The sequence below is a fragment of the Saccopteryx leptura genome, chromosome 9 (genome assembly GCF_036850995.1).
Source record: "Saccopteryx leptura isolate mSacLep1 chromosome 9, mSacLep1_pri_phased_curated, whole genome shotgun sequence".
In the NCBI taxonomy this organism is placed as follows: domain Eukaryota; kingdom Metazoa; phylum Chordata; class Mammalia; order Chiroptera; family Emballonuridae; genus Saccopteryx; species Saccopteryx leptura.
The window spans coordinates 33393837-33411528 of NC_089511.1; the positions used below are offsets into that span (position 1 = coordinate 33393837).

General features: G+C 46.1%; 1 protein-coding gene across 6 annotated transcripts in view; it reads left to right on the top strand.

Annotated features, from left to right (window-relative positions):
• Positions 1 to 16556: 16556 nt before the first annotated feature.
• Positions 16557 to 17692, top strand: part of ATP2C2 (ATPase secretory pathway Ca2+ transporting 2) — a 66407-nt gene continuing 65271 nt past the window's right edge. For all 6 annotated transcript variants that reach the window (XM_066348933.1, XM_066348932.1, XM_066348934.1 and 3 more), the window contains exon 1: positions 16557 to 16768. In XM_066348933.1, coding sequence (XP_066205030.1) covers positions 16670 to 16768 — 99 coding nt within the window. In that variant the 5' untranslated portion in view covers positions 16557 to 16669. The remainder of the gene's footprint in view (positions 16769 to 17692) is intronic.

The following is a 17692-nucleotide window of genomic DNA, read 5'->3' on the forward strand; positions in this document are numbered from 1 at the left end:
GAAGGACAGATCTCCTTTCCTCCCCTGGCTGAGTCCTGATGAACCTGATATCCTTTCACTAAATTCCCTTTTTGCTTAAAATAACTATAACTACAGTCAGTGCCTGCTGCTTACAGCTGCCTGATTTCCAACTGATACAGGTGGAGCTTAGCATTAACTGAAGGCTAAGCAGAGCACTGAGTTCTCTGATAGCAAGGACAAAAAGTTGGACACTGAGATTAAGAAAAAAAAAAAACAACTTTCTTTTTATTTGTAAAAATTCATCAGATCCCATAATACTGGAAATAAAGAATAAATAGCATCATAGTGTTTTATTTTGTTTTGTTTTTTCATTAGAAGAAATGTATAGAACATTTAAAATGAGCAAAATAGAGACCAATAATAATACATGAGATTTTCACAGGTGCAGTGGTGTTGGGCATTAAGTTCAAAGTCATGAGCAAACGTTGAACTGGGTGCTTTAGCCTCACCTCATTTAAGTTCATTTCAGTCTCTCCTTAACAGCCCTGGTGGTGGGCACTCTTTTTCTTCTGTTCTCACTTGTAAGAAGTGGGGCTCAGGGCCCTGGCCGGTTGGCTCAGCGGTAGAGCGTCGGCCTGGCGTGCGGGGGACCCGGGTTCAATTCCCGGCCAGGGCACATAGGAGAGGCGCCCATTTGCTTCTCCACCCCCCCCCTTCCTCTCTGTCTCTCTCTTCCCCTCCCGCAGCCAAGGCTCCATTGGAGCAGAGATGGCCCGGGCGCTGGGGATGGCTCCTTGGCCTCTGCCCCAGGCGCTGGAGTGGCTCTGGTCGCAGCAGGGCGACGCCCCGGAGGGGCAGAGCATCGCCCCCTGGTGGGCAGAGCGTCGCCCCCTGGTGGGCGTGCCGGGTGGATCCCGGTCGGGCGCATGCGGGAGTCTGTCTGACTGTCTCTCCTCGTTTCCAGCTTCAGAAAAATACAAAAAAAAAAAAAAAAAAAAAAAGAAGTGGGGCTCAGAAAGTGGGTCGATTTGTGGGGGACTCTCAGAAGTCAGTGGTAGAGTGAGAACTGGCTCAGAATGGATTTTTGTCCCCTAAGTGTTACGTCAACCCTTCTGTTGACTGGAATCTTTCCCGGTCTCCCTCCATGCTCTCTCCGCTGCCTGACTTGACCCAAGGACCCGTGGAAATGTGTGAGGTTCCACGCTCTCAGGTATGGGGCTCACATGGGGTTACCAAAGGCATCCTTCCCCCGGCAGGTCTCAGCAACAACAGCTCCCATAAGCAGTACTGCTGCTAGTTCATCTGACAGCTTTGTAGGGGTTCAAAAAGAGTGCCCAACCTTTGCATGAGCATCTGCAGATGTGTGATTGCTGTCCCTGGACCTCTGCCTGACGTGCTCAAGCCTACCTTGAGCCCTGCCGTATTCTACACAGGGCTTACTCAGGGCTAGGTCATCCTCACATAACCTTCATGGCCACCGAAGGTGTATGTAATTGTCCCCCTCTTAGAGATGAGAGGCCCAAGCTGAAAAGGTGAGATACATGGTTCAAGGTCCCAAAGAAGTGGAGAAGCTGTCAAACTGCAGCCTGGGTGCTGGCCCCACATAAGGGTGTCCCATTGGAGGGCTGATGCACGGGCCACCTCTGTGGGTGTTACCTCCAGAGCGCGGACAACAGCGTGCTTGCTGTGATTACATGTCTTCCTTTCAGCCCCAACATCCAAAGCCCTGAACCAAGGGCTGCAGATGTTGTGCAACTGCCCCTCCCCCAGATGGTGGTATCCACCCCTCTCCCTGGCAGGCTGCTCTGTACTGTTTAGATCCAGATGATATCAGCTGCCTGCAGACTGACACGTGCGCTCCTTTGTGCCCTGACTGGGTCCTGCGTGCAGTGACGTTGTGACACACATCACATGAGTGCTCCCTTCTCCACTGGACCCAGAGCTCTTGCAGGGCGGGGACCATGGACCATGTGTTAGTCCTTTCCTTCTCAACATCTAGCACGGTGCAGGCACATAACAGGTCCTCAACACTGGATTATTGCATTGGGAGTGATTAAAGGGACGGGACTGAGTCTGTTTTCCTAAATAGGCTGGGAGGTTCTGAGGAGGGGCCTGAGAATCCCCGTGGCCGTCACCGGCTCTGAGCCTGGCAGCAGGGGATGGTCGCAACAGGTGTGTGAGTGAATGAATGAGCCTCTCCGTGGAGGCAGTGCCCCATGATGGGTAAGCGTGCAGGTTCTGGAATCTGACTCCAGGGACACAACTTCTGGCTTTTCCTCTTCTCTTAGCTGTGTGGCTGTGGTCCAGTCACTCAGCCACTCTGTGCCTCCAATTCTGTCCCAGGTCTGGTTCCCCAGAAGCCAATCCTGAGATAAGACTCAAGGGCAAGTGATCTATCTGTTAAGGACGTTCCTTCAGCAGCAACTGGTAAGGAAGTGAAAGGAATAGGAGAGGCAAAGGAGTGGTTTCAGGCCAGGTGCCCCGGCTCGGCCCGGCCAGCCGGGAGCTCTGGAGGGTGAGCCTCACCTAAGTTGTCCTTCCTGGGGGAAAGGAGCTGGGCTTCTGCCTTGGGCTCACTAGTCATGGTCAAGGGAAGTCCTGGGGGTAAGAACATTTCCAGGCACTCTAGTCGTGGGAACTTCTGGGTCTGGCTTTCAAAGAGCCACATGTACTGGATTTAGAAGGGGGAGTTCCCCCAGGAAGGGTCCCAGGGGATCTGGGTGGAGGACCACATCTGCTCTATTCCCTCTTCTGTGAAACAGGTGCTGACAGCAAACATGACACGAGCTATGAGGCTTTGGTGAGAGCAGACATCCAAGCGCAGCGCCTGCTGCCGAGTCAACAATATTGTGTGCTAGCATTGTTATTACCAGCAGCAAGCAACCTCTCCCCTCTCTGCAGGCTCTCAACAAATATTTATTGAATGAATAAACCAGCTTTCCTGCTAGTTAGATTGGGTTCACAGTTGCCGCCCAAACTGGTTATCAGAAGTCTCTTTGTATCCAGGCTAATTGGCACAAATGGTAGAGAGCCAAAGCCGGGAGGAAGCTACCCCAGATGCAGCTGTAGCATGTAGTCTTGTCCCCTGGGAGCACGTGTCTTCCCCGAGGGGCCTTGTGTGCTTCAAGATAGCCATTGTCCCTGGTCTTGCGTCTCCTCAGTGTCGCTGTGGCTAATTCACTCAGTTGCCTCTGGCTATGGCTCTCCTATTTGCTTACCCATTTGGTACCTACCGTGTGCCAGGCGCTCTTCTAGGTGTTGGGAAGGAAAGATACAGACAAATTCTCTACTTGATTTCATGAGGGTGACAGTTGAGTGGGGGGGGGGAGGGTTTGATGTTACCCATACACAAATCGATGATGTCAGTGAATAAAAGCTATGGAGGGGCCCTGGCCGGTTGGCTCAGCGGTAGAGCGTCGGCCTAGTGTGAGGAGGACCCGGGTTCGATTCCCGGCCAGGGCACACAGGAGAAGCGCCCATTTGCTTCTCCACCCCTCCGCCGCGCTTTCCTCTCTGTCTCTCTCTTCCCCTCCCGCAGCCGAGGCTCCATTGGAGCAAAGATGGCCCAGGCGCTGGGGATGGCTCTGTGGCCTCTGCCTCAGGCGCTAGAGTGGCTCTGGTCGCAACATGGCGACACCCAGGATGGGCAGAGCATCGCCCCCTGGTGGGCAGAGTGTCACCCCATGGTGGGCGTGCCGGGTGGATCCCGGTCGGGCGCATGCGGGAGTCTGTCTGACTGTCTCTCCCTGTTTCCAGCTTCAGAAAAATGAAAAAAAAAAAAAAGAAAAAAAAAAAAGCTATGGAGGAAAATTAATCAGGATAGGGGAATGTAAGAGGACAGAGAGATACTATCACTTTTATTTTTTAAACTTTTTATTTTGAAATAATTATAGATTCAGAGAAAGCAACAAAGATTGTACAGACTACCCTTCACTTGGGTTCTCCAGTGGTGGCATCTTGCATTACCACCGTGCCTTGTCAGAGCCAGGGAAATTGACAGGCTGCAAAGTGGGTGTGTGGTTTCTGTCATTTGATCACCTGTATAGATTCATGTAAGCACCACCTCCATCAGGATACAGAACTGTCCCATCGCCACAGAGATCTCTACCTTCGAAGTCACACCCATCTCCTCCCCACACCATTCCTAACCCCTGCCAACCAAGAGTCTGCTCTCAAGCTCCATAATTGTGTCATGTCAGGAATGTTCAACAGTGGAATCATACAATATGTGACCTTTCAGCTTCCCATATATTCTTCATCAGATTCTCAAAGTCTGTGTATAGCTGCACGCTCTCTCCCCCCACACCTCTCTTTTCTAACCCCCAAAAACTTTAGGGTGCACTTTCAGAAAGGACATTCCCTTACATAACTGGAGTATAATGATCAACATCAGAAAATTCACAGTAATACAGGGATGGGCAAAAGTAGGCTGACAGTTGTAAGGATGCAAAACACAGTTTATTTTTGTGTTATTTTCCATAGGAACAACTGTACACCTACTTTGGCCCATTCCTGTATAATACTATCATCTACAGACCTTACTCAAATTCTCCAACTGTCCCACAATGGTCTGTTATAGCGAAGATAAAGATAATGTTTTCTGGGTTCAGGATCACAAGTTGCATTTAATTGTTATGAATCTTTAGTCTCTTTTTATCTGGAATGTTCCATGGCCTTTCCTTGATTTTCCTAATGTTGACATTTTGGAAGAGCACATGCCGTTTATTTTCTAGAATGCTTCTCAGGGTGGGTATGGTGTTTCCTCACGAGATTTGTTAAGCACTTTGCCAGGAAAGCCCCAGAAGTGCTGTTGTGTTCCCCTTGGTACAGAGCGTCAGGAGCCACACACATGTCATTTGTCACATCCCTGATCATGTAACAGTCTTCTTGCTTAATGTGAGGTCTACCGTGTTTCTCCACGGAAAGGGGCTGTTTTCCCTTTGTGATGAATAAGGATCTTGTGGGACATATTGTAAGACTGTGTTAATATTTGATTCTCATTAAACTTTTATCTGTTTTTTTTTTTTTTTTTTTTTTTTTTTTGTTTTTTTTTTAGAGAGCAGAGGGAGAGACAGAGAGAGAGAGAGAGAGAGAGAGGAGAGACAGAAAGAGAGAGAAGGGGGGGAGGAGCTGGAAGCATCAACTCCCATATGTGCCTTGACTTTTATCTGTTTTATAAAAAAAAAAAGTTGGGGCCCTGGCCGGTTGGCTCAGTGGTAGAGCGTCGGCCTGGTGTGCGGGGGACCCGGGTTCGATTCCCGGTCAGGGCACATAGAAGCGCCCATTTGCTTCTCCACCCCGACCCCCCCCCCTTCCTCTCTGTCTCTCTCTTCCCCTCCCGCAGCCAAGGCACTGGGGATGGCTCCTTGGCCTCTGCCCCAGGCGCTAGAGTGGCTCTGGTCGCGGCAGAGCAACGCCCCGGAGGGGCAGAGCATCGCCCCCTGGTGGGCAGAGCGTCACCCCTGGTGGGCGTGCCGGGTGGATCCCGGTCGGGCGCATGCGGGAGTCTGTCTGACTGTCTCTCCCCATTTCCAGCTTCAGAAAAATACAAAAAAAAAAAAAAAAAAAAAAAAAGTTGGCGCTCTCCCTGCAGGGGACACAACCGTGCCTTTCCCGGCCCCTCTGCGGAACCCCAGGCACATTAGTGGCACCCTCCTCTCTTTCCAGGTCCATGGATGGCCCTTGCTTGCCTCTGTGACATCTTTCCTGATCCCATGCCCAACTGGCTAAGTTTTCCTACCTCTGTAACTTTCTAAATAAACATTCTCTTATGTAAAAAAAAAAATTAACAGAATTTGAAGCAAAATTTACCTACAGAAAAGTACAGAGAGTACAAGTTCCACCCAAGGAGTTATTACGAAGTGAACATCCCGCAGCACAGCAGCAGAGCATGGTCAGTGTCAGCGGAGGGTTTCCCTGGGGAGGGGACAGCAAGTCTAGGCCTGAAGGGATGAGGGTTGGGCCCTGTGAGTTGATGGGGGCGAACAGTCTGTTGAAGGGGCCTGTGAAGTTCAAAGGCCAGGAAGCTGGACCAAGCTGAGCTGTTTGACAAACAACCTAGAGACTGGTGGGGGTGGAGCTTGGGCTGGAGAATGCGATTGACAGATGGGGCCAGATAACAAGGGACCTTGGAGGCCAATATGAGGAGTCTGATTTTACTATATGGGCTCCCAGATCCCAGGGTGAGATCCCAGAAACAGAAGTAGGGGCAGAGGAAGTGAGACACAGAAAAGAAAGGGTGTGTTCTCCCAATAATTGCCCCTGGATCCTGGATCCTTTGAAAGGGTCCTGGGACACAGCGTAGACCATGCCTCGGGCTATTAACTCCATATTTCTGGCCCAGGTGCCAAAAAAAAAAAAATCCTTCAAGCAAAAAGCCACAGTAAGCACCCTTCACTTCAAGTTGAGTGTGGACGGATATGTCCAATGGCATCTACTATGGGAAGCCATGGAGGGCTTTGAGCTTGCTCTATGTCATCTTTGCAGAGTCACTCAGTCACATGGAGAATTGACAGCAAGAGGAGCTGGGGTGGGGGGACCGCCACCTCTCTGCTTCCTTGTTTGAAGGGATTCCAAGCCCCTTCGGAATTTCTCAGCCTCGGGAGTTGAGAGTGGGGCAGGCTTCACCAAACCCTGGAGAAGAAAGTCACACCCATTCCAGCAGCTTCCTCACAGAGGACTAATGCCACCCCTCCAGGCCAACCGAACCGGGAGCCTTTGGGCTCCAGCTACTTTCAAAGGGAGTAACTAGGAACTTTGAACTCTTTTTAGGATATTAAAAAGCCAACAGAAATCATACATTTAACTTTGGATCAGGCTTCCTGGTTTAACTAAAATATTAATTCATTCATCCTCCATTCAACAAATATGTATTCAGCGCCTCCTCTTAAAATATATCTCTGTAGAGATCAAATTCACCATTCTGTTTGTTTTTGCAGTGTGCAATTCAGTGGGTTTTACTATGTTCACGAGGTCCTGCAACCACCCCCTCTAAATCCAGGACATTGTCATCATTCCAAAGAACAACTTCAGACTTGCAATTTCCCCTCCCCCAGGTCCCGGCAACCACTCAGCTGCTCTCTGTCTTTCTGGATGTGTCCAGTCTGGACATTTCATATGAATGAGATAATAAAATATGTGGCCTTTTGTGGCTAGTTTTTTAGCATGACGCTTTCAAGGTTCATCCATGTTGTAGCATGATCGGTACTCCACTTTTGATGGCTGAGTAATATTTCACCACATGGACAGACCGTTTCCCTGTTTACCTAGTCACCGCTGATAGACATTTGAGCTGTTTGCCTTCAGCACCTTTGTTCAAACTTGTGAATATAATAAAGTGCCACAGCTTTGTGGCAACCACAGGGGTGGTAGGTATCCCTTTGAGGGATGCCTCACTTGGTGCAGTGGTTGGGAGGGCCACAACCTGAAGGGTGAGCAGAAGTTATCAGGGAGAGAGTCTGGGTGAGGGGCCCTGGGGAACAACGCAGGCAGAAGGGACAGCCCAAGCAAAGGGGGAGGAGAGAGAGCTTGCACCTGGGGCCTTTGGGAAATGAAGGGTTTGGGGATGGCTAGAGCAAGGAGGGACCAGGGCTCGTGGCTCTGCTGCGGCATGTAAAAGAGTCTGGACTTTAACTATTCTGTGTAACACGGTAATTAATGGTGGATACATGGCCTCAGGCATTTGTCAAAATCCGCAGACTGTACAACACCAGGAGTAAATTCTCATGTAAATAATGGACTTTATATATGGAGATCTTCTCCTTCAGCCATACCACCACCTTCTAGAAGGTTCTATAACTTCCTCCCCCCCCCCCCCCACCCAAAGGTATTTCTTCCTTTTCTGAAACTTTTTGGTAAAATAGATTTATTGCTGTACCAGGTCCACACAATTGTTGGTAGTTAGTTCAAGTGTGATATGGAGAAGGATGTCCAGGCCTGTGCCAGCCAAAGGGGAAACATTACCCCTGAATAAGTGATAATGTCTGCCATGGCTATAAGGTAAGGAAGTGGTTGCATCTATGCAAGTTATTTACCTCTTGAAATTGAGCAAGTCCCAAAGAACATTCATTTGGCACCTGGTGTCATGTTCCACAGGGCTGTGCCTTTCTCTCCCAGTGAAATTAAGTCTCTTAGAAGTCCAGAAATGCCCACAGCTGTAGGAAGGGCTCAGCCAATGACTCCCCCTTATTTAGCACACGACTATGGCAGAAGTGACAAAGAGAGTATGACATGAAGAGTGCCTGGAACAGCGGTGTGTAAGTGTGACCATAGTTTGGTTGCAAATGTGTGCATTATGCACATACGTGGTAGTTCTCACTATGGTGACACAAGCTAAGGGCCTTGGCTCTTTTCCTTCTCTTTGATTGTAACGCTGTCCCCCCAGATATCCACAAGGGTCAAGGGTCCTGCTTCCTTTTCCTCGTAGCATTGTTCTCTCATTAGTGTCCTGGGGCTGTGGCAATCGTGACCACATGGTGGCTGGCTAGAATCTATTCTCTCCCAGTTCTGGAGGCCAAAAGTATGTAACCAAGGTGTCAGCAGGGCCACGCCCCTCTGAAGAGTCTAGGGCAGGATCCTTCCTTCTCTCTCCCAGCTCCTGGTGGCCTCAGCTGCTCTTTAGCTTGTATCCTCATCACTCCAATCTCAGCCTCTGTCTTCAAGTGGCTTTCTCCCTGTGTCTGTTTGTGTCTCTTCTCCTGCCTCTTATTAGGACATCAGTCATAGGATTTAGGGCCCACCATGTTAATTTTGGATGATCATCTCAAGACCCTTAATTATATCTTCAAAGATTATTTTATTCAAATAAGGTTACCTTCCCAGTTTCTTGGGATTAGGACATGTACATATGCTTTTGGGGGGCCATCACTCAGTCCTGCCCAGCACTGCATTACACACTGACTTGTTTGCAGTCTGTGGCACCCACTAGGAGATAAGACACAGTGTGCAGAATGGAGGCTGTTGTGTTCAGGGGTCTATCTCAGTGCCACATAGCAGGTGCTTAAATATATTTGCTGAGCCCTGGCTGGTTGGCTCAGTGGTAGAGTGTCGGCCCGGCATGCAGGAGTCCCGGGTTCGATTCCCAGCCAGGGCACACAGGAGAAACGCTCATCTTCTTCTCCACCCCTCCCCCTCTCCTTCCTCTCTGTCTCTCTTCCCCTCCAGCCAAGACTCCACTGGAGCAAAGTTTGCCCGGGCGCTGAGGATGGCTCTGTGGCCTCTGCCTCAGGCGCTAGAATGGCTGATTGTGGCAGAGCGAAGCCCCAAGATGGGCAGAGCATCGCCCTCTGGTGGGCATGCCGGGTGGATCCCGGTCGGGTGCATGCAGGAGTCTGTCTGACTGCCTCCCTGTTTCCAGCTTCGGAAAAATACAAAAAAAAAAATATATATATATATATATATATATATATATATATTTTTTTTTTTTTTTTTTTTTTTTTTTTTTTTGCTGAATGAATGCGAGTGGCTTACCTCCCTACACTGCAATTTTTCATTTATAAAATGATTTTATTATTGTCTGTGTGCACAGCCATTTAAAAACAAACATAACTGAGGATCTATATAGAGCCATAACTTCATACTAAGTCCTAAAATTAAAAATACATACGTAGGCAAAATATGTCCTTTGTACCCCATACCCTTCTCAAAAGGATGCCTTCAAATGCCAACCTTGTTATTTGTGAGGTTTATTACCAAATAAATTTCAGGTATCTTGGGGTTGCATTGAGGCTTCCCACCAGGGTGTATTGTTGAGAGATAATTTATGGGAAATGAAATGACACCACTTTCCTACAGAGAGTGAATGGGAGTTGAAGAGCATGACCTCATTACTCAAGGTGCCCAGGGCAGATATTCTAGAAAGGCTGGATGCTTTCAGCTGAGTCCTGCCTTTGACTGTGTGCTGGCCAAGGCATCGGGATCGCTCAGTTGCAAACCTCAGAAAGTTTCTCAGCAACCTGTCTTATCTGAACTGGTTCTTTGAGCATAGATTCTAGAATTCAGCAGTTTGAAGGTGGGGGGGGGGGGGCTTGAAGGAAAAACATCTTGAAGTCAGCGGTGATGACCATGGGATTCAAACAAAGTGACAGCTAAGAAAGAATGTTGAGAACAACTATAAATAGCAAGGTGTAATTGTAGGGAGAAAGTGAAGAACACAGAAGAAATACTCAAAAAATAATCATTTGGATAGTCAGATTAAATTACTAAGAATAAAAAAAGAAGCAAAAGTTAGAAAAAGAAAGAAGAAAATTACAAACAAAATTCCTTTGCATCTATATGAGGAAATTAAAAGAGATGCTATAAATATTTGCCTCTATTACTGACATACTTTCAGATAGTTCCCGGTAGCATTTTCAATGGGATATTTATTCAGAAATCAAAGAAAAAGATGGCAGAAAATAGCATCAAATATCTCAAAAAGCGTGGAAATAAAATGTGAATGAGGATGAAAGAAGTCAGGTTAATGGTAACAGTTATAACAATATAGACACAATACATTTCCCTGTTATAAGCAAATAACCTCAAAAATGTTTTTCAATGATCTTCTGTTTATGTCCAATAAATATTCTGTGTTACCGTGCCAGACACTGAGTGGACACACAACTATAAAGAGTGGCTGCTCTGACAGAGCTCACAGTCTGGCGGAAAATGAAACAGAACAGACAGAAATAAGATCAAGTATAGATCACACAGATTTCAGCCATGGGGAAGAGTGATGATATTAACTCTACGAGGTAGAATTTAAGGAATGCATTTTAATAAATTGCAGATGGCATTGCACAGTTAGAGGAGTTACAACAAACAGGTGAAGCATATGCACTAACCAACAAAGAAGCATAGTACAAAAAGCAAAAAATCAAACATACAAAGAAAAAAAGTGGACAAGAAAACAAGTAGACTGGGAAGTGTTAAACTCTTCATTATATTCCTGTGTCAAATCAAGTAGTCAAAAATAAAGGCATAACTGTATGCCACCAAATTCAACAATCCAGAAGAAATGGATAAATTCCTAGAACAATACAATCCTCCTAGACTGAATCATGAAGAAGTAGAAAGCCTAAATAGACAAATAAGCAGAGAGGAAATAGAAACAAATATCAAAAACCTCCCCAAAAATAAAAGTCCAAAGCCAGATGGTTATACTAGTGAATTCTACCAAACATCCAAAGAAGATTTGGTTTTTGTCCTTCTCAAAGTCTTCCAAAAAATTGAAGAAGAAGCAATACTTCCAAACATAGTTTATGAAGCCAACATAACCCTCATACCAAAATCTGGCAAGGACAACACACACACAAACAAACTACAGACCAATATCTCTAATGAATACAGATGCAAAAATCCTAAACAAAATACTAACAAATTGGATACAACAACACATTAAAAAAATAAAACATCATGATCAAGTGGGATTCATCCCAAAAGCATAAGGATGGTTCAACACATGTAAAACGATTAATGTAATACACCATATCAACAAAACAAAGAACAAAAACCATAAGATCCTATCAATAGATGCAGAAAAGGCATTTGATAAAATACAACACCATTTTATGTTTAAGACACTTAACAAAATGGGTATAGAAGGAAAATATCTCAACATAATAAAGGCCATTTATGACAAACCATCAGTTAACATCATACTAAATGATAAAAAACTGAAAACTTTTCCTCTAAAATCAGGAATCAGACAAGGCAGGCTGCCCACACTCTCTCCACTTCTATTCAACATAGTGCTGGAAGTTCTAGCCAGAGCAATCAGACAAGAGAAAGAAACAAAAGGCATTCATATTGGGAAAGAAATAAAGGTTTCACTTTTTGCAGATGACATGATCCTGTATATAAAAAACCCCAAAGACTCCACAGAAAGGCTATTAGAAACAATAAACCACCTGACCAGGTGGTGGTGCAGTGGATAGAGTGTCAGACTAGGACATGGACGACCCAGGTTCGAGACCCCGAGGTCACTAGCTTGAGCGTGAGCTCATTGGGTTTGAGCAAGGCTCACCAGCTTGAGCCCAAGGTCGCTGGCTCAAGCAAGGGGTCATTCGATTTGCTGTAGCACCCCAGTCAAGGCACATATGAGAAATCAATCAATGAACAACTAAGGAACTGCAATGAAGAATTGATGTTTCTCATCTCTCCCTTCCTGTCTGTCTGTCCCTATCTGTCCCTCTCTCTGACTCTCTCTGCCTCTGCCACACACACAAAAAAGAAAGAAACAATAAACCAATACAGTAAGGTTGCAGGATACAAAATTAATATACAGAAGTCTATTACTTTCTTATATGACAACAATAAAACTTCGAAAAATGAACTAAAAAAAATATCCCTTTTATAGTAGCAACAAAAAGAATATACCTAGGAATAAACATAACAGAGAATGTAAAGGACCTATATACTGAAAACTACAAAGCATTATTAAAGGAAATTGAAAAAGACACAATAAAATGGAAAAATATTTTTTATTCTTGGATAGGAAGAATAATTATAGTTAAAATGGCCATACTACCCAAAGCAATATACAAATTTAATGCAATTTCCATCAAAATTCCAATGTCATTTTTTAAAGAAATAGAACAAAAATCATCAGGTTTATATGGAACCATAAAAAACTCTGAATAACCAAAGTAATCCTAAGGGGAAAAAAAAACAAAGCTGGAAGCATTACAATACTTGACTTCAAATTATACTACAGAGCCACGATAATCAAAACAGCCTGATATTGGCAGAAAAATAGACACACATACCAATGGAACAGAATAGAGAGCCCAGAAATAAAACCACATATATATGATCAAACCATCTTTGATAAAGGAGCCAAAAACACACAATGAAGAAAAGAAAGCCTCTTCAGTAAATAGTGCTGGGAAAATTGGAAAGCCACATGCAAAAGAATGAAATGACTACAGTTTGTCTCCTTGCATAAAAATTAATTCAAAATGGATCGAAGACCTAAATATAAGATTAAAACAATAAATTACATAGAAGAAAACATAGGTACTAAACTCATGGACCTTGGCTGTAGCGAACAGGAGGAGAAGTGAGAGAATGGGGGAGGGGGAGGGACATAAAGAGAAATAAATATAAGGTGACAGGATGATTTGACTTTGGGTGATAGGTATACAACATAATCGACTGTCCAAATGATGTGAAGATGTTTTCTCTAAATCTATGTACTCTAGTTGATCAATGTCACCCTGTTAAATTTAATTGTCTAAATAAAAATAAATTTAAAAAATAAAGGCATAAACAATATAACTAAAAAGAATGCATATCTACAGAACTAATTTTCAAAGATGAGTAGAGCTTACCAATACCCTTATGAAGAATATATCAACTTTTCTAGTGCCATAAATATTTACAAAAATGCATAGAAACCAGACACAAAGTCTCAATAAATTAAGAAATTTTAGCAGCCTGGCCTGTGGTGGCGCAGTGGATAAAGCATTGACCTGGAACACTGAGGTCCCAGCTTCGAAACACTGGGCTTGCGGGCCAAGGCACATAGGATAAGCAAGCAGTGAACAACTGAAGTGAAGCAACTATGAGTTGATACTTCTTGCTCCCACCCCACCCCCCATCCATAAAATCAATAAGTAAAAATTTTTTTTTTAATTTAGTAGACATGTGTGCAGGCTACATTTTCTGATCACAATGCAACAAAAACAATAATTAAATATACTTAAGCCTAAAGGGACCCGTTCAGCTGCTTCCAGTCACATAGCTTATCTCTTTAACTGCTTTCTCTGTGGTCTACCCCATTTTTTTCTTCATCCCAGCAGGTCCAGGTGTTTCACAATATCCACTACCCAGAGTTTTCTTCCTGAATATCCTGGGAGTTTGCAAACCACGAATTCCAGTCTTGACATGTCTGAATTGGAGCAGAGGCCACGGTGATCAATCCAAGGGGCTGGGCTTTCAGAAGAAAGGCGTTTGACCAACAACACATCACTCCCTGACAGTGTTTTACCACCTGAAGAAAGATACTTCATTGATATTCTTGGGAAAGCATGAAGTTTTATGCCAACAAGGCATTTTCACCCTAGATTCAACACTATCTTAACAATAACAGAATCCAATTGGAAAGAACCTGAGAAATAACTGAGCCAACTTCCCATGTATTCTTTTATATTAATAGTGGAATTTCCCCAGGAATTACTAATGTCAGCACTACTAGCTATTCTACCTATGCAAACATTAGCTCAGATCCATATACAACTGGACCGTGAGGTCAGTTCTGGGTATCTCCCCTTCACTCCTGCAGACCCATTCCCCACTCTCCTCCCTCTTCTTTGGATTTTTGGTCTGGGAGCCTGCATCTATGGCTTCCTTTCAGAGCTATTTTCCTCTAAGTCCTCAGCTCCACACAGCTACCTCCTCCAAGTAACTGCTTTCTCCTCTTGACTTCCAGGCCTTGGATGGTAGCATTTTTTCACTGTGGCTAATCTTGGTAAATTACCCAATTCCTCTGGTTTCTCTACACCCTGCTGACACCTTGTAAATAGTCTGTTTCTCAAACGCTCCCCGAATCACTCAGTTTGAGGGTATCATCTGCTTTCTCCTGGGATTGTGACCGGGTAATGTCATCCCCATTTCATGGATAAGTAAAGCAAGGTGGAGAAAAATGAAAAAAGTTGCCCAAGGTCACACATCTGCTTATTATTATTACTTTTTTATTCATTTTAGAGAGGAGAGGGAGAGACAGAGAGAGAGAGAGGAGAGACAGAGAGAGAGAAGGGGGGAGGAGCTGGAAGCATCAACTCCCATATGTGCCTTGACCAGGCAAGCCCAGGGTTTCAAACCGGCGACCTCAGCATTTCCAGGTCAATGCTTTATCCACTGCGCCACCACAGGTCAGGCCAAGGTCACACATCTGAAAGGAGCAGGCCTGAGATTCAAATCTGGACTGACTGCAGAGTTTTTCTTTTTCCATTCTGCTTGGACCTTTGTTGAAATTGGTGGGGCTGGACAGGACAGTCCTGGTAGACTCTTGTTTCTGTAAAGGGGAAGAGGCAAGGTAAACAAGAAGGGCCACCAGAACCTCCCATTAGGTTGAATGGGGCTGAGGTGGCCACTCCTTGCAGTTAAAGTATATGGCAAATATTTGCTCAAAAGGAGTAGCACTGTTTTTTAAATTTTTTTTAAATTTTATTTATTGATTTTAGAGAGAGAGATGAAGGGAGGGAGAGAGAGAGAGAGAGAAAGAAAGAGAGAGAAAGAAAGAAAGAGAGAGAGAGAGAAAGAAAGCAAAACATCTGTCTGGTCCTATATGTGCCCTAACCAGGGATTGACCCTTAACCTTTGTGTATGGGAATGACATTATAACCAACTGAGCTATCCGGCCAGGACAGGGCAGCACAATTTAATGGACAAAGTACACATGCCATGTCCGATAGTTTTTAAGTAACCCCACTTTATAGATGAAAAAACGGAGACATAGAAGAGTGGCACAGTCTTCCACAAAGCCACCTCCCTACTAAGTGGTGCCTCTTGTCATGGATTCTGGTCCCCTATGAAGCCAAAGCACTTACACTTTTCAATACATCCCCTTGGAGGCTGGGCACCGGCTACACTTAGACATTCACTCACATACTTTGGGAGACATTTGAGCCCAGCAACTTCCCTGTGATGATGATAATACCACCAAAATACCCCTTGCCCTGGCCCTGAGCCCTTCTTATGCAACACTATCCATTAAATCCTCTTCGTTTTACTATGATTAGTAACCTAGGGCTCTGAGGTCCCACGATTGGCAAGTGAAAATAAAGGGCTCAGAGATCACCCAAGACTACACAGAGCACAAAGGCTGTGGGGGGCCTCAAACTGGCCCCCCACTCCTGGGTTTCACTCCCAAGGCCCTCCCTGGCAGTGAGGTCAGGTCTTGGTCACATCTTGTCCTTCTTCCATTAAAAACTAGGAAGCCTCTGCTCAGAGAGCCAGGTGGCTCTCTCAGGGACCGCAACAGTGGTAGGAGTCTGATTCCGTTCCTGTCCACCATGCTCCCTGCGCCTTGAGGTTAACCCCTTGGTTCCTCGGGAGAATCACCTGCAAGTTTGTTAAAGCTCAGCTTTCTGCCAGCTCCAGTCCCAATAACTCAGGGCAGTGAAGGGAATTTGCATTTTATTTGACTTATTTTTATGGCTTGATTTTAGAGACAGAGAAAGGGAGAGAGACAAAGAGAGACATTGTTTTTTTCCATTTATTTATACATTCATATATGATTGACTCTTTCTTGCATGTGCCCTGCAAGGGAGATCGAACCCGTAACCCCGGCGTGCCAGGACGATGTTCTAACCAACTGAGTACCCGGCCAGGGCCGAGAACCCACATTTTACACAAGCGTTTGCTTGTCCTCCTCCTCCCCAGCCCCGGCTCCAGGTGACTCTCAAGATGTGGCAAATTCGAGGGGAAAAGTCCGAGTTCTGAGGCGCAGCTGAGGCTCTCAGACCTCTTCAAGGTTTTGGTCATCTGAGTCCCGGGCCAGCTCACGGAGTGGGAGGGGCCAGGTGCGCCGGATGCTGGGTGCGCAGCCCCGCCCCGGGGGCGGGGCCTCACCTGCTGCGGGCAGGTAGGCGGTGCCCTGGTAACCTGGTCCTGGCCCAGGAGACTTGGGCGCGCGCAGCCACCCGGGTCTCGCCAGGGATCGAGACGTGCAGCAGGGGCATCCGCCGGCGAGACGGGAGGCTGAGCAAGGGGCCTCCGCCCGCTCACCATGGTTGAGACACGCTTCTCCAAGTTCTTGCAGAAACTCGGCTTCTCGGGCGCGGGCCATCAGTACGAGCCGTTAGAGAGGGGCGAGTTGGAAACCTTGGTGAGTCTGGCCGACCGGGCGCGGGGCGCGGGGACGCGGGGCAAAGGGCACAGGGCCGGACCCTCCACCCAACTGCACCCTATCCCAAGATCCCGTTGCTCGCTGCAGGCTGCGCTCCTCCAACTCACCTTCCTCCCCCTGGTTCTAGAGAGAAGCCGTCATCATAGCAACGCCAGCTTGTGTTTCTGCTCTGAGCTGGCGCTCAGACCACTTAACCCTCCTCCGCCAGCCCATTTTGCGGCAGTGAAACTGAGGGCGAGACACGTTAAATACGTCCCTCAAAGGGCACACAGCTAGTGAACGACCTTGCTAGGAACTTAACCTAGGTTTCTCCGACTCCGGAGAATTGAAATTCCCGGGTCTCCACACCTAGATTGCTGTATGGATTTTCAAAAGCTACTTGAATTGTACGGGGTGGAGGGGTGGAGGGGGTGGGAGCGAGCGGTTAAAAAAAACACAAAAACAGCAAGAGCACGTGTTTTAGCAATAATAGCAAAAGGATGTAAATCAAGGGTAACAGTAGCCAGGCCTACCAGCTTCGCTTCCCATGTCTCCAGAGCCCTTTTTAAAAACTACTCAGATTTGTATGTTGACTTTGCAACCTCCAGGTGACCCGCTAGGATAAACCAACAGGGTTCTCAGGGAAGGGAGTGTTTCCAGCTGACAAACTATGACAAAGCTGTCCTAATAAAGCCCTTCCACTTGGAGAAGCCAGAGGTGGTAGTGGTGACTGGTGACCCTACAACCTTCTTATCTTAGAAGAACTCACAGCATTGTACAAGAGCAGAGGGTGCTGAATTTCTGCAAAAGCAACTCTGGAACATTGCAGTTTCTTTCTTTTTAAACTTAATAGTCAGTCAAAAATAAAATTCTGAAATAGTCCCCTGGAGGTGCTCGTGAGAATACAATCCTGCCTTTTGACTG